Consider the following 17,284-nt stretch of genomic DNA (forward strand, 5'->3'; position numbering starts at 1 on the left):
GATAGTGATTTTCTCCCCTTCTTCACCAAAATGTCAGTAACAGGGGTTTCTTTGCCAGAGCTACTGAATATTTTGCTCTATGGGCTCTGTTCAACATCCCGTACTCCTCTGCACACACGGAATAAGATCCTTTATCTGTGGGACGATGTGGCCATGTTTTGTCTTCAAATAGCTGTGCTGTGGGGTGTACTGGGAATTAAAGAAATTAAACCATGCTAGAAGAGGAAGGGGCTCACTGAGATCCAAATCCTCATCTGAAAAAGGAAACTCAAGCCTAGAGAGAGAATTCTCCCTGGTTTGACAACTAATAAGGGAAGGAGCCAGCAGGACTAGAATCCAGATCTGCTGTGAACCACCAGAACTGGGAGGAATACACAAAATTGCGGTCATGTATTATATACATGTGCAGTCATATATGCAATATATACTTAGTCATATACACGATAGATACATATATAAAATGTATCAAAGCAACCTGTCCCAAACTGTAATCATCACTTGCTGCAGTGCTGTTTCGACGGAATCCTGCTACTCAGGTGACTTCACCTTTAATTTTATCCTCTTGGTTCCCTTCTGAAAAATGCCTTTTCACATTGGGCTAACACCAGTGGCGTAGCCCAAGGAATCAGACTCCCCCAGGTGAAGTCGTGTTCAGGGGCCCACTCCCTCTCACCACACGACTCTGACTTCCACGGAGACATCTGGCTCCCACATTCCTTGATTTGAAACCCAAACCAGAGAGTAATGTAGAAGGAAGTGTTCTGGCTCTGGCTTTGACGTGTGGACTTTGGCCTCCAGAAAGTCACTGATGCTTTCCGGAACATTTTTATTATTTATTGAGCAGCTTTCGTGGCAAATATTATGTATCTGCCACTGAACGAGACATGTCACTTATGGTGAAAGAGTAACTAATTTTCTAAACACGATGGTACCCTGGGAACTCTATGATCTCACTGGATGCTTCCCCGAAGGTCGGTACCACTGTTCTTCCTATTTCACAAAGAAGGAAACCCGAGGCTTGGTTCTCACGTGATTCTTCCTGTTTTACAGCAGAGGATGCTGAGGCTTACAGAATCCTTACCCAGAACTGCCTGACGTAACCAGCTTACTAAGTGGCTAGGAGGTGGCAGAGCCGCGATTTAAACCCGTGTCTAGACAACCCGAGTTCACTATGGCGGACGCTGAGGCGCCTTCCAGATGCTCCTCAAGAATGAAACAGCCACAGGTGCTGCTTGGCAGCAAGTCTCCTGCTCCCAGCTGCCTTTGGAGACCACTTTAGGTCAGGAGTCACCTTGCTCGAGACCATGCCTCTTTCGGGAGTGACTGGCATCTGACGGCTGGTCAAAGAGGTACAAAGGCCTGGCCTTATTCTCCCAACTCAGGAACAGCTCTGAAGGGTCATCCAGCTCCAGAACTCCCTGTAGTTCTGCTGCTACTTCAGGTGGAGACTGGATCATCAACTTGACTCCCCCCTGCCCAATCCTGCTTCCTTCCCTTCCCTTCCACAAGCGTTGGTCCCAAGAGCACTCCCTAGCGGACTTCGGCACCTCAATCTCCACCTCAGAATCGCCTTCCCAGAACACCCGACCTGTGGCATCTCTGTGGTATTTTTTTTTTCTTTTTTCACTTTACCAGGCTGCTGAGTCCGTTGTTTCATCTGCAAGAGGGGAGGCTGGTTTAGATGAGCGCAGTCTCGCTTTAGCTCCAAGCCTGCAGCGCGGCATTGCCGACAAGAGTGAAAAGTTATAAGACCTCATTTCTATTTTCATTTCAGCCACTTAGTAGCAGTATGAACCAAACCTCAGAGATGCACTTTCTAGTCTGTAAACTGTAATAACATTATGTACCCTGTCTTGCTCTCAGAGCAGTTGAGAGCACCCATTTACAAACGACGAAGCCTGTATTAACAGAAGCTCTATTTTCACGAGGATGATTACTGTTCAGTTTGTGGGAGGAGCAGGGCAGCAAGGACTGAAAGGCTGCTGTTCTACCATCTTGGGGAGACCCAACCAAGGCCCCGCTGCAATGCCTGTGGCAGCCCTTGCCCAGAGGGAGTCCCCATCTCAACCAGGGTCCACACTGTTGCTCTGAACTCCAAGAGTCTGTCCCTGATGGGTACAGGACTCTCACTTCCTTCTTCCAAAGCTCTGTGAGAAGGCCAGAAGTGGGGACCATCAGTCAGTCGTCTCACCACAATGCCTCACACACAAGATGCGTCAGGTATTCTCCTCCAGCCAACTCCCTTTGTGTCACGCTCGGCCACCGAATAAAAGGAAGTCACACCACCAGCGCACACCCCCCAACCTCTCTCCTTTACCTCAACTTCTTACTCCTTGGCATTTTCTCATCTGTGGCTTTTCTCATTCTTGATTCCTTTCCAGATCTCTTCTATTTTGCCATTGGGAACCCTGATGTCATTATATATAAAGGAAAAAACCAACAAAGCGAATCATTCCCCAGCTTTACCCGGAGTGCTCGATCTCATTGTTGTCAACGAAACTTTGTTCTTCCTGGAGGCCCTGCTTCCTTCTCTGGGGAAACTGAAGATCATAGTTGAGACCACACATTTTCCCCCACTTCTTATGCCAATGTGGCCAGTTAAGGGGAGGGGCTTAAGGTTGAGCGGGTTGGGGGTGAGGGCATTCCCCTCGATAAAATCAAATAACCATGCAGACGGTTACCAGTACAAAACTATGGTTTTCAACATGAATTTGGGCCTTCGGGGTCTCCTATCAATCCCTCTTGCTTATTGTAAGCCAGTCCTTGTTTCCATTTCTCTAAACATTATTCTAAAACAAATCACTCTCTTCAATACAACTGTTATTCCTGGTCCCTTCTCTCAGTGGACAAACTTGACTCCTATTTCACAGAAAAATACTAGGTCCCTCAACTCTGATCTTCAATTTCCTGCCCTACTCCTATAAAATGATATACATCTGTACCCACCGTGCTGCCTTCCTCCAATCTCAAAAACTGCCCTGGACTCTGTTCTTTTGTCTCCAAGTGGTTGTTACTGCATGAATCCCATCTTCTTCTTCTCTCTTTGACCTCCGCCTTCTACTGTCATGAATTCCCTGGGTCATAAAAGCATTTACATATATTCCAATCCTCCCCCCCAAAACTACCACCATCACCAGTACCACGCCTTCTCGTGCCCTGTGTGCTTCTCCCGCGAGTCTCCAGCCCCGTAGCTACATCATCTGTGTCTACTTTAGAACCACCCACTGACTCATCCACTGGGACCTGGCTTTGTCCAGCCTGGCTAAAGTCAGAAGTGACTTCTCATCTATGCCTCCTTCTAGCCTGGTTTTCACATTTCACACAAAGGATTTACCGCCTCCTTGAAACTACTTATTTGGTTACTGAGACAACTCCTTTTTGGTTCTCCTGGAACTTCTTGTATCTTTCTTTTCCATCTCTTTTATGGGCTCCTTCTCCTTTGACTGTGTTTTAAATGTCAGGATGCTACTCCTAGAGTTTTATCCTCTGACCTCTTCCCGTTCTGCTCCTGGGGGAGCTCATCCACTAATAATTCCAACTGTCACCTTTGGGACAATACTTGTCCCAACTCTTTGCCTGTAGCTTAAATCTCCTCTCATTTTTGACTCGTGCTCTTCTTTTGCTCCCTTCTGGTAGTACCAACACCCAGCGAGTCAGCCAACTTAGAAATCTAAGAGTCTTCCTTCACTTCACCCTTTCTCCCCACATTTAGTTACTAAATATTTTCTTTTTATCTCCTCAATACTTTCTTTTTTAACCCCCACATATTTCTTGAATGTATTTTCTTCTGCTGCTCCGCATCCCCGCAGTTACTTCAGGCCCTTGTCATCCTTGCGGCCACAACTGCAACGGTCCCCTAACTGGTCTTCCCGCTTCCTGTTTTAATACCCTCCAAGTCCACTCTCCCCAAGGTCAACTGAGCGATCTAAAACACAAATGTGATCCGACTGCTGCACCTTTCTTGTCCTGATAAAAACACCAAGCAGTCCAAATATAACCTATGCCTTCACTTGGCACACAAGGACCTCCAGGACTCAAACTCTGCAAATCTCTCTGGTTGCAGCAATCCGTCCTTCCTATCTCTGGCTTTGTGCTGCGGCCACCCTCGAGTGCTCCTGACTCCTCACGCACATCACGCTGCTTCCTGCCTCTGCTCCTGACTGCACTCTTGTCCCTTCTGCCCGGAACACCTCACTCTTGTTCTCTCTGCCTGGCTAACTGTTACTCAAGACTCAGCTCACTTGTCTCACTGAGGAAGTCTTCCTTGATACAGAAGGATTAGCTGTCTCTTCTCAGGGTTCCTGCGAGACCCGGGACATACTCTTGCCATCATAATTCTACACTGCTTCAAAACTGCTTATTTATGTGACTACTATGTATGTGACTACTTTTGCAGTCGCGTAGGTTTATGTGACTTCTCTGACAACAAAACTTGGTGGCCTAACCCAACAGGCGCTTGTTTTGCTCAGGAATCTGCAATTTGGGCAGGGCTCAGCGAGCATGGCTTGTCTCTGCTCCACACAGTGTCAGCTGGTGCAGCTCTCCCGGGGCTGGAACATCTACTTCCAAGATGACTCACTCCCTGTGCTGACCAGCAGGTGCTGGCTATTAGATCCTCTCTGCCTGCGTCTTTCCACAGAGCAGTTCAGGTTCTCCACAACATGGTAGCTGAGTTCCAAGTGCGAGTGTCCCAAGACACAGGAAGTGGAAGCTGCAAGTTTCTTAAGGCCTGGGCCCAGAAACTGGTAGTTTCTAAGTAGAAATTGAATAGACTTCTATCATAGTCTCCTGTTAGGCAAGCACAGAGCCCAGAAATCAGGGGGAGAGGGTATAGCCCCATCAAATGATGGCAGTGTCAAAGAATTTTGGGAGCCATGTTTTAAAGTCATCACCTTCCTCTACTAGACTATGTGAGCTCTTCTAGGACCGCATGGCATGTATGTGCTGAGTGACTGGGTTCATTCCCGGGCCAAACTATCTACACAGAACTTCACAGTCTCCATCAGTCACTTGTACCACGGAGGTCCTATTCTGGACAAGTCAGCCACATCGATGAGCAAAAGAATTAAGGCCCAAAGTAAATTAGCGTTAAAGCCACACAGCATTAGAAATGGGAAGGTTTGGGGGCACCTGGGTGGCTCAGTCAGTTAAGCATCCGACTCTTGATAAAGTTTGATTCAGATCATGATCTCAGGGTCCTGCGACTGAGCCCCGTGGTGGGCTCTGCACTCAGCACGCAGCTTGCTTGTCCCTCTACCTCCACCCCCACCGCAAACCCCCCATCCTCAAATAAATAAAGAAAATAACATCTTCCAAAAAAGGGAGGATTTTTATGAGCTAATCATATTAACTATGAGCTATCATATTAGCTATGAGCTAATCATATTTCAGTCCTTCATTTTGCCAAACAAAATGCAAACACACACACACACACACACACACACACACACACACACACACACACACTGGGGCACATAGATAAAAAATATAGCGAAGAATCTATGTGGGTCAGTTACACAAAAAATAGCAATGATTCAGAATTTGTTATATATGGGAAATACATTCTATTTACTTACTTGGCTTTTTTTTTTTAAAGCAAGTCAGAGCTTTTTAAACCAAAGAATCTAGAGGGGCGCCTGGGTGGCTCAGTGGGTTAAAGCCTCTGCCTTCGGCGGCTCAGAACATGATCTCAGGGTCCTGGGATCGAGCCCCACATTGGAGTTCTCTGCTCAGCAGGGAGCCTGCTTCCTCCTCTCTCTGGCTGCCTCTCTGCCTACCTGTGATCTCTATTAAATAAATAAGATCTTAAAAAAAAACAAAATGTAAACCAAAGAATCTGAATGATGAGTATTGTTAATTTTCTTCTTTCAAAGGGGACACTATTTGCTTTTGCAAATTGGGTCCCACTTACAGTAACAGTTGTAATTTAATTATTTGATGATGCACATGTCTTGGTAAAATGTCTTGTGGCACACTGATGACTCAAATACCAGGCACTGACATGCATCTAGCCATTAAACAGAATATGAAAACATAAGACCTTAGTTATTAGACTTCCTTAAACATGACTGAATCATGAATGTGAACAGAAGTATTGGAGTTTGAATTATTAAATGTAAATATGAAGTCAAAGGAAATGAAATAATTTGACATCAGTAAGGATCAGACTGTAAGCCTAATTCCAAAAGGTAAATCTTGACTAAATAAGAAAGGAATAATAAATTAGCTTGATTTCGGAGAGATACCTAATTATAGCTTTAGAAGCACACACTTAAACAGACCTGAAAATATTTAATCTCCTTTAAGCTTTCTGAGAAACTTCCAAAACACAAGATAATCTAAAAATAAACAAACAAATAAATAATTGGTGGGATTTGTCAATTAACTGAATATATCGTAGCATTTTACCAAGAAAGTAAAATCAGTTTTCCCCAAAAGAATGAATTTTTTCCCTCAGGATTCTTCTTGCGTGGCAGAACATTTAGGAAATGTAATTTCCTACATGCAATAATGACCTTGTAAATCAGACTGCCTATATGACCTCATTTCAAGCAATCTGAAGGAAGGGCACAATATTAATGTAGCGATTCCATAATAAAGAGAAGTTAGACGGGATGCTGCTTTTACAAGACAAACCATGAGATGTATTTATAACGTGATCTGTACTGCCTACCCAATGTTTATGCAGCTACTACTTCTTTCCCAGTATAACATTTGAGACACTGAAAATCTGCAACAGATCAGAGATAAAGTACAAAGTAAAACAAACAAACAAAAATCTCTTAAACTCAGTATGTTAAAAAGCCAGACTCAGTGTGTCCTAACCCAAGCCTGCTTCTCCTTCTGGGGTCTTTGTCTTGTAGTAAAGGTGTAGTGTAGTATTCTGTAGGGGGGGAAAAAACCCAAAAACAGAAAAACAGGGTTAATAATTTTCAGATAGTGGTAAAGGTGAAATCAGCTAATTAATGAAAATAACTATCACACTGTCTACTATATAACAGGCCCTCAATAAATGGTTCTATTATTACTTGAATTTGTTCAAGCTACTCTTCTGTCCAGCCTAAGTTGAAAATTTGAAAATATCACTGTCCCCAGTACTTCCTCGAGCTCCTTATCTGCTCAGGCACTAAATGCTACTTGTTCTACTAAGCAAACTATTATTCCTTCCATTGTGTGAAAGACTGAATTTTCTTCTCTTTGCAGTAGTGGAAAAAAAATCACGTCTTCCTACCGAAGCCCATAATAGAATTTCCCACTGTGTCAAGCACCTCAGAAAGGTGGCTTTTTGAAAAGATGTACGTGTTTCTTAAATTCATTTCTGGGCATTTTATGTATTATGTTAATATTGAGATTAAGATTATTTCCTTATCTATTTTGTCCTCCCTGCCATCATTATACTTTCTAAACATATGGCTGGTATAGAAGATAGCTACTGACATTTATCTATTTTGTCCTAGAGCTGACTACCTTACTCTACTGTCAATTATTTACACTTTTAAATTATGGAAATAGAACATTTTTATTACTAAAACTTTGAATATACATATAAATAAAAATTTAAATCATTGGTAGTCTCACCACCAAAGGTAACCATTTTTTTTTTTTTTAAGATTTTTATTCATTTGACAGAGAGAGAGAGAGAGATCACAAGTAGGCAGAGAGAGAGGGGAAGCAGGCTACCCGCCGAGCAGAGAGCCCGCTGTGGGACTCGATCCCAGGACCCTGAGATCATGACCTGAGCCGAAGGCAGAGGCTAATTAACCCACTGAGCCACCCAGGCGCCCCTAAAGGTAACCACTTTTAATAGCTATGTATATATCCTTTCAGATTTTTTTCCATATGGAAGTATCAGATTTATTATATTTTATAAAAATAAGATATTGTACATGCTGTTTTATTGTAATAGATACATAACTAGTATACACAAGCTAATAGTAATGTTATAATCAACACTGTTACCAGCTATCAACATAAATCTCATTTAAAGATCAGGATTCAGACTGATTTAAAACATAGAAACTACTAAGTGTCTGGAAGAGACATGACAAAATAAGTGAAAATCAGGAGAAATTATAGCTATAATAATTGCAGACAAACCTGAATTTATGAGAACAAAAGTTAAAAAAAAAGTAAAAGTGGGTTATTTTTCATTAAGTGTTCACTTATGATGATGAAATAATACAGGTTTTATGCTATCAACATTTCCATATTTTAAGTTATAGTAAACTTAAAAATAGAAGGATAACTAGAAAATCAATGGTATCATGAGATGCTAATAATATTTCAGTCCTTTTTAGAATAATTAAAATAAGAGGGCTAGGAAAATCTGGGAGGATATAGAAAGATGTGCTGTTTCTGAAAAATATCTTGTGAACATCTTCACATTCCCATAGCAATATATGCACATGTGTAAAACAGTGTTTCTCAGTGTTTTTAAAGTCCATGTCACCTTTAAATAAAATTTTTTTAAAAATCCCACACTTAAAATATTAAAACAATGGCAGATTTGGGGGGGAAATTTGCTTCAAAGTGTTGCTCAGGATAAGCACCGAGTCTCCCCGCTTAGAATCTTCTGCCTCCTGGCCTCAGCAGTGTGGGAAAGAGAACGGAATGCGGGTCAAGCTGATGAGCTTTGCTTTCAGGGTCACAAATGGAGAAAAACCAGCCTTGCAAAAAACACTCTTTGATGAAAACTGAGTGACATTTGAAGTTCACTCGTTTGTTTTGGGGTAAACAGGGAAATCTTTTACTCAAAAATTCTTCAGGATGATTTTTTGGGAAGTTATTTTGGCAACAGAATGAAACTTGAATTCCAAACCCTCCCGGAAACATATTCTGGCAAAGACTGGATGCAGGTGAGAAAAGCACCCCTCACAGGCTTCCAGGGGATCTGCAGCTGCGAGGCGGGAAGCTATCGCCCAAATTTATTCTTTGGACCGATTAAGTTAAATTTCTCCCTTCCCTGAATTCATCTTCAGAAACCTGTTTTTTGAGAACTTTAGTAAGTCAGAAAATCAAGAGACATGTTTGGTCCAGGCTAAGGATTGAGAAAACGGATTCTGGCACCAGATGGGGTTTGAATCCTGGCTCTGGCAGTTATTAGCTGGGTGCCCTAGGGCAATCTAGAGACCTTTCTGTGCCTGTGAGCCCTACCTGTAAAGTCTGCAAAGGACTACCCGTCACTACCTCAGGTGCCCGTTTGTAGTACTACCTGTAAAGCCTCAGAATGCTATCCAGCACGCAGGAAGCATTCCAGAAGGCTGGTACAGCTGGATTTATGTATCAAGTAATGATGCTGGGCTTACTCCTGGATATTTTGGTTCTTCCTAGATGAAACCCTCAAATAAATCTTGTCAACATGCTAGGCTTTGTTAAATGTTCGCAAGTCTGAAGTAGCTGTTTTTGTCCTCACTGTCTCGGAGGCGAAGCAACATCATCCTTCAGGTCATAAATCTTTCCAAGCACTTTTACTTCTGACATGATTGAAAAGCTCTGACAGAACATAATGTAGTACAAGTAGTCACTGGTGATTTCTTCCCATAGTTTGGTTTCAATTTCTAACATTTAAACTCCTCAGTTCATCTGGAATGTATTTTAATATAAAGTCGAAGCCTGGAATTTAAAATAGTGTTAGAAAACATTAGCCAATGGTTCCAAATTTTTCTGGAATAAGCCAACTTTTCCCCCACTGATTTGAAATCTGTCACACATCAAAATCGTGTATGTGCTTATTATAATAATTATCTATTTATTGTTGTTCTCCCACCCAAATAAGTTTTACAAAGAAAGGGAGTTCGTTACTTGGGTTCACTGCTGGATCACCAGAGTACTGCTTGGCTCCCAGGAAGGAGAAGGCTTTCCTCTTGAGATCCCTCAACGTGATCACCATATTGCTGATTTTCTAATGACGAGCAAATGCTATGTTATTGAAACAAGTCTCAAATGTTCATATTTTCCATTTCTTTCAATAGGCTCCTATATTTCATTTGCTAATATTTGATTGAAGGTTTCATACATTTAGTTTTAAGGGACAGTGTTCTTAACTTTGAAGAAGAAGAAAAAACACAGATTTTGGTCCTAGACATTTTAGTTTCATAAAATAAACAAGACCATTTTCCCTATTTTTCCATGCTTTGAAGTAGATTAGAAAGCACAGGAATACCTGCTCCTTTAAGATCTGACAGAATTTACTGATAAATATATCTAGGATTTGTACTTTGGGGGAGGCCTTTCTTTTAATCCTATGTTTGTCAATTGTAATTATCCAAATTTTTTATAAATTTATTTTTGGTCATTCATTTTGCAGGTTGAATTTATTGTCATGGGTTAAAAATATTACTTTTCAAATGTATTTTTTAAAAATTCCCTCTGCATCTATGGTTATATGCTTTTTTTTTTTTTAAGGAGTAACTCTGGATCAAATTATTACGGTTGGATTTTTTAAAAAAATCAATTTGAATACTTGTCTTCTACCAGAATCGGGTTGTTATTGTGTGGTAATGAATATGTTTGGTTTTCATTTAAACTATACTCTGCTTTTTATGCTTCTAAATTGTTTTTTCCTTACCACCATCTCCTTAGCCATATTAAGATGTTCTCTCCTGACTCATGGCCAATTAAGAAATTTTTCATCTCATTTCAACACAAGTACTGCTTAACTTAAAATTTCTTCATCCTCTTTCTTTAAAGAAGCCAACCCTCCTTGCGCCCCTTCATCGTCCTGCTGCCCGCCAAACTGTTGAAGCATTTTATAATTGTGGGTCCCCGTTATCACTGGTCTGTTATATTAGTTTTATGAGGACTCATTTACTGTTAGGATTATGGCTTACTACTATATTAACAACTGTTATTCATAAGTAATTCCATACCACTTAAAATACCCTATTTTGATTTCCTCCCCTGTTGGGTTCTTTATTCTGATTACTTGTTTGGTTCTAGATCTCTCTGCATTTTTGTTTTTCAGGACAAGTACATGAATGGGATGTGCCACAAGCCATTCCATGTCAGAGATGATCTTTCTGCGGCCCTTTCAAGAAATGATACTTCCACGACTGTAAAATGTGAACCATGGCACACTCCCTCCAATGTGTAAGGCGCCGCTCCGCCGCTTTCCACACACGATGTTAGTAGGCGACTGGGTACAAATTTATTCTCCTTTGGTGGCCATCTCCCTCACTCCCCCCTTTCCCACCCCCACACATCTGGATGCTTACCGTTTACTCATTTTTTAAGTATAACAATTATGTGAGAATACATTCAAAAGAGAATTTTTCATCACTTTTTGTTAATGACCACTTTATTGAGATAGAATTCACGTGGCATAAAACTGATCTCCATTATTCTTTGCTAGCACCTCTGAGCCCTTTGCTGTGAAGATTCATGATTCCCTTTAGCCAAAGCGGCGGTGAACGTGTGAGGCTGAGTATGTCAGCTCAGGCTACCATCTCGAATCAGAAGCCTACCCAGTACATCCTGAGGCCGGCCGCGGCTGCCACACTGCTACTCCTCCCTTTTGACCCTCGGCTCCATCTTGGGACATCTTTTACTTTCTTTATACTCTTTGGCTTTCTCATCAGATTCCTCTTCTTTCTCTGTGGTTTTTCCAGGTCCAAACCTCAGCCCCCTCCTCTCATTCAACATCCTCTCCCTGGCTCCAAGTATCATCTCTATCGGTGATTCTTCAGCCCCTCCCCAAATACTGTTTCTATACAAACTTTCTGCCATCAGCAATATCTGTCATTAAGCACAGTGATTCTCACCTACAGGGATAGCCTGAAATTTCTGGAGCGGCATTTACAGCCTGAAGAAGTACTTCTCCCCGGGGCCTTCGTTCTGAGCCACAGCTGTTGCGTCTCTGGCAAACGGCACCATCACCCCTGAGCCGTCCACTCCAGAAGCCTGGAAGTCATCGCCGCTGGACTTGAGGACAGAGATGGTGTCTTGACTACTTCGCTATCGTTCATCAGGATGTACTGGATAGGCTTTGGGTTCAAGACGGTAACCTGAGCTTACATATGCAACTTCACACGTTCCCCACCACTTAGCTAAAGGGAATCATGAATCTTCACATCGAAGGACTCAAGGGTGGCCAGCGAAAGAACGAAGAGCGCCTAACACACAGCAGCACAACCAATCCCTGTTGAAGGAATGAACGCAGTCAAATACTAAACTCTGCGGTTCCCAATTCATTTTCTTTCCACTCATCCTTTTTCATCCATAGTCAGTAGTTTAGTTAAAATCACTATTATTGTCTGCTTGGCTTACTGCCAAAGCCTGTCAGCCTCCAGTCCCGCTTCTCCCAATCCATTCTCTCCAGGCTATAGCACTTTTCCTCACAGATCAGTCCTTATCCCCTCAACTTAAGGCTTCTTAAAATCAAAGCCCAAATTTCTCAACATGACACACAAATTGATAATGCCCTTGACTTTGTACACAGTATTCCTTCTACTTGGATTATAACTCAGGTATCACTGTAAGGAAAATTTCTTAATGTCCCAAAGCTCAATTAAACACTCACTGGATGTGCTCCCCAAAGTGTCCCGTATTTCCCCTACTGCTGCATCTATGTGTATGGTAATCCTGTTTATTTATCTATCACCTCAACTAAAATCGAAATTTTGATGGGTGGGCCACTCTCCTTTTCACCTTATCTCAGTGCCCTGCACGGTTCCTGACACAGAGTAGGCATTTAATGGGTATCTGGTGAATGAATGTATTTTCAAACCCCACAAGAGACCATGCAAGTAGAGAATTCTGGAATTCCATCATGGGAGCATGGGAGAGGGATTCTGAATCCTGTTGAGATCCATAAACAGAAATTAGGAGTGCGTGAATAACACAGAATTGTACTGAACATTTTATGTGCATCTACATTTGTTGAGGGGAATTTTGAGACTGTCTAAACAGGCAACCCTAAAAAGTTAAGAACTGCTTGGTTAGGAAGGACTATTCTAAAGTGTATTATAAGCTAACAAAAACAAAATGTAGATACACACACACAACACACACAGACACACAGGGATTGATCTAATTACCCTGAGCTCTAGGGTAAACTTTTACTGAAAAGGGACAAGAGGCAGACAGTCAGAAGGCTGCAGGAGGGCGGAAGAAAAACATGCCAGGAAAGAACAGAGAGAGAAGAACTTCTGTCTCTTCAGCCATTTGGCACAGGGTCCTTGTGCGGTCAGGGTGTGAAAGGGTGGCTTCCATACAAAGGGTCTATCAGGATCTGAGGAGATCTGTCTTATTTTGACAGCTGGAAACTTCAGCCTGCCATTACGCCACTCAACTTCGGGCAAGTTCTGTCTACAATCCGGTTGTCTTTTCAGTTCTGGCTAGTGGATCCCTCGCAAGGCTCTGACCTTCAACAGAAGGAAAGAGAAAAAGGAAAAGGAAGGCAGTGGGCTGGGCTTATGACAAGGGAGGGGCGGGAGGAGGCGGCCGAACCCTCCCCACTTCTCGGTGGCCCTCCTTCCCTGGTTCACTCTACTCCTTTATTCATAGTACAGTTCATGTACTGCCCTACATGGAGGGATCTTGACAAGTTATCAGGCACTTCAGTAAAATGTAAGATGTATGTAAGTTCTGAAAAATACAGGTAGTTTTGAAACTTCTGGGTGTTGCTTTTTTTTTTTTTTTTTTAAATAAATGCTGACCATGTGCATCCTCTCCCCAGGTAATTAAACATTTAATAAAAGATGGGAATATGATCTTTATTTTTTTTTTGTAAGTTCTCCTTTAGCATATAACATACCAAACTGTCAGGTTTGCTCTAGAAAATGCTCACTTTTGTCTAAGATGCTGTACTAATCCACAAACGTAGGACAGGTACATCAGAGTGGTGACAGGCTTGATTACTTTGTGTTTCAAGGCCACTGGGCCTAACTTCCATTACAGTGGAGTCCGCAGTGGGGCTACTGATCTCCCCATCTATGCTGTCTCTGGCTGTGAAGCAAACCTCGCTTACAAGGGGATGGAAACTGGACCCTGTCCTCATTAGCATCATCTTTCACCCAAAGAAAATGAAAGCCCATTTGGCAAATTGGGTCAAAAGGCCTGGTGAATTCGCTGATTACTCAATTAGCATCTAGCTAATCAGGAACGGTCCACAACTGCCTGTCTAGCAATGCAGCCCCGTATCATTGAACAACACACAAGAAGAGCTTGGTCATGATGTACATGGATAGAAGCCTCATGAATTTATGTCACATACTCATAATCCAACAGTGTCTAATTCTGCTGCAGAACTCCAATTGTATAAATGGACAAAATGGCGAATGTTAAAAGAAAAATACATTTTAAAAACCAAGTTTGTAAAAACATCTTTTTAAGATTCTACATTAATCTATCTGGAATTTTTGTGGGGCTTTAATCTACTCATAAAAATGTATTATTTTAAATAGCACTGACCACTGAAGATTGCTCTGGGTAAATTCCTGATAAATTTATGGTGAAATTTAGAGGTCAGTTATGCTGGCTGGAAGCTGGGGTGGAAGGCAAGAACGGGAGAAAGGGGGGAAACTCAATTGAGTAACGTTCCCCCTACCTGACAGTTGTCATATTTGCGGCAATATTCACTTAGAATTCCTGGATTCCCTTAAGAGTTGTAATGGGTTGTGCCCTGTTATCTACTCTGATATCTTTCTTAGCAAGAAATTGCTGTTAATCATTTACTGAAATCTGGTCTAAGTTCTGTTGTATTCATACATGAGCTGAACAGGTCACATGTGTGGTATATGAAACCCTTCCAAATGCTATTGGGGCTGTTTTGAGGAGAGAGAGAAAGATGAGAATGGAAGAAAAAAATTCTATAACCTCGTTCATTGCCTGCTCTACTTGCATCCTTATCCTTAATCTTGTCGACCTCATTGTGTCCTCCATCTTCTTTAGGTTTTGCTGCTGCAAGAGAGACCAGATTAGGAAGTGACTTGAGAATGATGCCAGGATCGATGTGGACAATGAGATGAGAGCCAGAGTGAAGCCAGAAGAGGCTGAGAAGCCAGACTTGGAAATGAGTTGTCAGAGATCCTCGTGATGTGGCACTGACCATATACAGTCCATCCCTCTGGACAGGTGTGAGATTTGCTAAACCAAACAAGTAATACTCACCCAGAAGAAAAGGGTCTACTCTCACTGACATACTATGATCGGTACTCTCTAGCTGAAATGTGCACGTTATGAAGATGTTCTTAAGGGATTACTTCTGGGCAGAATCATTCTGGTGACGTGTGGAATGGAAAGGCCACATGAAGCATGACATCATGGATGGGCATCACCTGGGAAATCCAGCAGTCCGCTCCAACAGATACCCACAAGGTAGCATTTACCTTGATGGACCTCACAGACTCTCATACCCGATCTCTTTGACTGGACCCAGGAATGCAGACTCATGCTAACAAAATTCACAAGACACTGATGTATTAAAAAAAAAAAAAAAAAGAAGGCGACTTTATTATTTACAGTGAACAGCAGAAGAATCAGGCTATTGAATGCCCATCAGCCTGACAGTGCGTTATCTCCTTGGGAAGGCAAATTACCAGAGGGAAGCTTGGTGGGCACGGAAGCAGAGCAAGTGGAGTTGTAATTACACAGGATCCCAGCACAAAAGGCAAGAGGTTCTGCAGCTCTCCACGACAGGGTTCACCACCTGCCAGGCAGGCTGGATGCGTGCCTCAACCTGGCAGGTGTTAGCAGCCAGACTGTGCTTTGTTGGGTATCACAACACTCAAATTGACTGCTTTTCTTTTTCTCTGCTTTAGAGACAGAGAAAAAGCTCTTCTGATGGAGATTTTATATGTGTGCGTGTTTTTAAGATGCCAGTACCCTTAATTATAGTCAAATCTTACTGTCCAAGGAGTCTTTATGTTTCTTTAGGTTCACGTTGACTCTCTTGGATTTAATCTAGTAGACGTTCATTTCCTACTTTAATTTTCAGAGAGTATTTTCATTTTCTGGCGTTCTGAGATCAAAAGGGGCACCGCATGGTGGACCACCTCTGCCTACAGGTTCCACAAAGTGTCAGTTAAATTCAAATCAACCTGTATTTGCTGTGCCAACTTTATGCCCACTGCTGTGCCAGGTACAAAATAACATTCAAAAGAGCCTCTAAGGAAATGTTGTATTTCCTGGAGGCCTAGAGACTTTTGCGCTCTTTAAGGTACAAGAAATAGAAACGTAAGCCCAACACTGTCTTGTTCCCTTTAGGAGCTCCAGCCTAGTGAGGGAACAAGATATGTGTTTAAAGAAAAAAAAAAAAGAAAGGTTCTGTGCCAAGTGGCACGAAGCATGGCAGCGGGAGTACCTTTTATACTTATGGGCAGAGACAGAAGTTACATCTTTCAGAAGTCTGATTTAAAAAAAAAAACAACTAAATAATAATGATGATTACTTTAAAAAAAATTAACAGTGAAGCACGAAATATAGGATCCTTCCTTTCTATTTCCCCATCTCTGTTCTACCTTTCAAGGCTGCCCTTAGTAGTTTGGTGAATAATTTTCCACATCTTTTTTCTATGTACAAGAAACACACACACACACACACACACACACACACACACCCCCCTGCAGCCCCAAACACACATACTTATATATGTATACAAACATAAATTTATGTATTCTATAACATGAAGAATTTATGTATCATGGATCCCATTTATGTAATACATACACATGCACACATCCATTTATGTCATAGACACACATGGGAGATCGTTCTATATATATTGTTTTACACTTGTTCTTCTACATTTAATTCTTTGTTATCAATTATGACATGTATATAGAAAACTACACAAAATAAATATGCTGTTTAGAAACTAAATTTCCCTGGAGAGCTGCCCCCAGGTCAATAAACAGAAAATTCTGAGTACTCCAGAAACTCCCTGCATCCACCGCCCCTCAACCAATCATCATGCTGAATTTTATGTTCATCATTTCCTTAGCTTTCTACATAGTTTTACTACCCATAAGGCAGGCAGAGCTCAAATTCGCCTGCATTGGCAAAGGCCCTTCGGGCTACAGCAGCTTGGTTCTTCAAACTTCCTGTGGACTCTCGCTGTTCCTTAGATTTCCTTTGATTTTCTGCCCTTTGCTGCTCTGAGGATGTTTTCTTATACATATTCGAGAGTTTGGATGGTTTTCAGCAAGAGGATTGTTCAAATAACCCGATGGGACGAATTTCCAGTAACAGAAGTCTGTGTCACTTCTCAGTTCTTACCTACTGTATTCTAGCTCCTTAGGGGTTACGAGAGGTGAACATCCCTAATTTTCCACAGTGCAAACAGTGA

At 41.9% G+C, this 17,284-nt stretch overlaps 1 protein-coding gene across 2 annotated transcripts in view; it reads right to left on the reverse strand.

Moving 5' to 3' along the window:
* Positions 1–17,284, reverse strand: part of NSMCE2 (NSE2 (MMS21) homolog, SMC5-SMC6 complex SUMO ligase) — a 212,662-nt gene that overhangs the window by 92,621 nt on the left and 102,757 nt on the right. Inside the window, exon 5 of one of the 2 annotated variants that reach the window (XM_080802039.1) lies at positions 14,815–14,898. The exons of the other annotated variant lie outside the window; for it this stretch is intronic. Coding sequence (XP_080658165.1) covers positions 14,815–14,898 — 84 coding nt within the window. The remainder of the gene's footprint in view (positions 1–14,814; positions 14,899–17,284) is intronic. 2 annotated transcript variants of the gene reach the window in all.

Source organism: Martes martes, assembly GCF_963455335.1.
Source record: "Martes martes genome assembly, chromosome: 4".
Lineage (NCBI taxonomy): Eukaryota > Metazoa > Chordata > Mammalia > Carnivora > Mustelidae > Martes > Martes martes.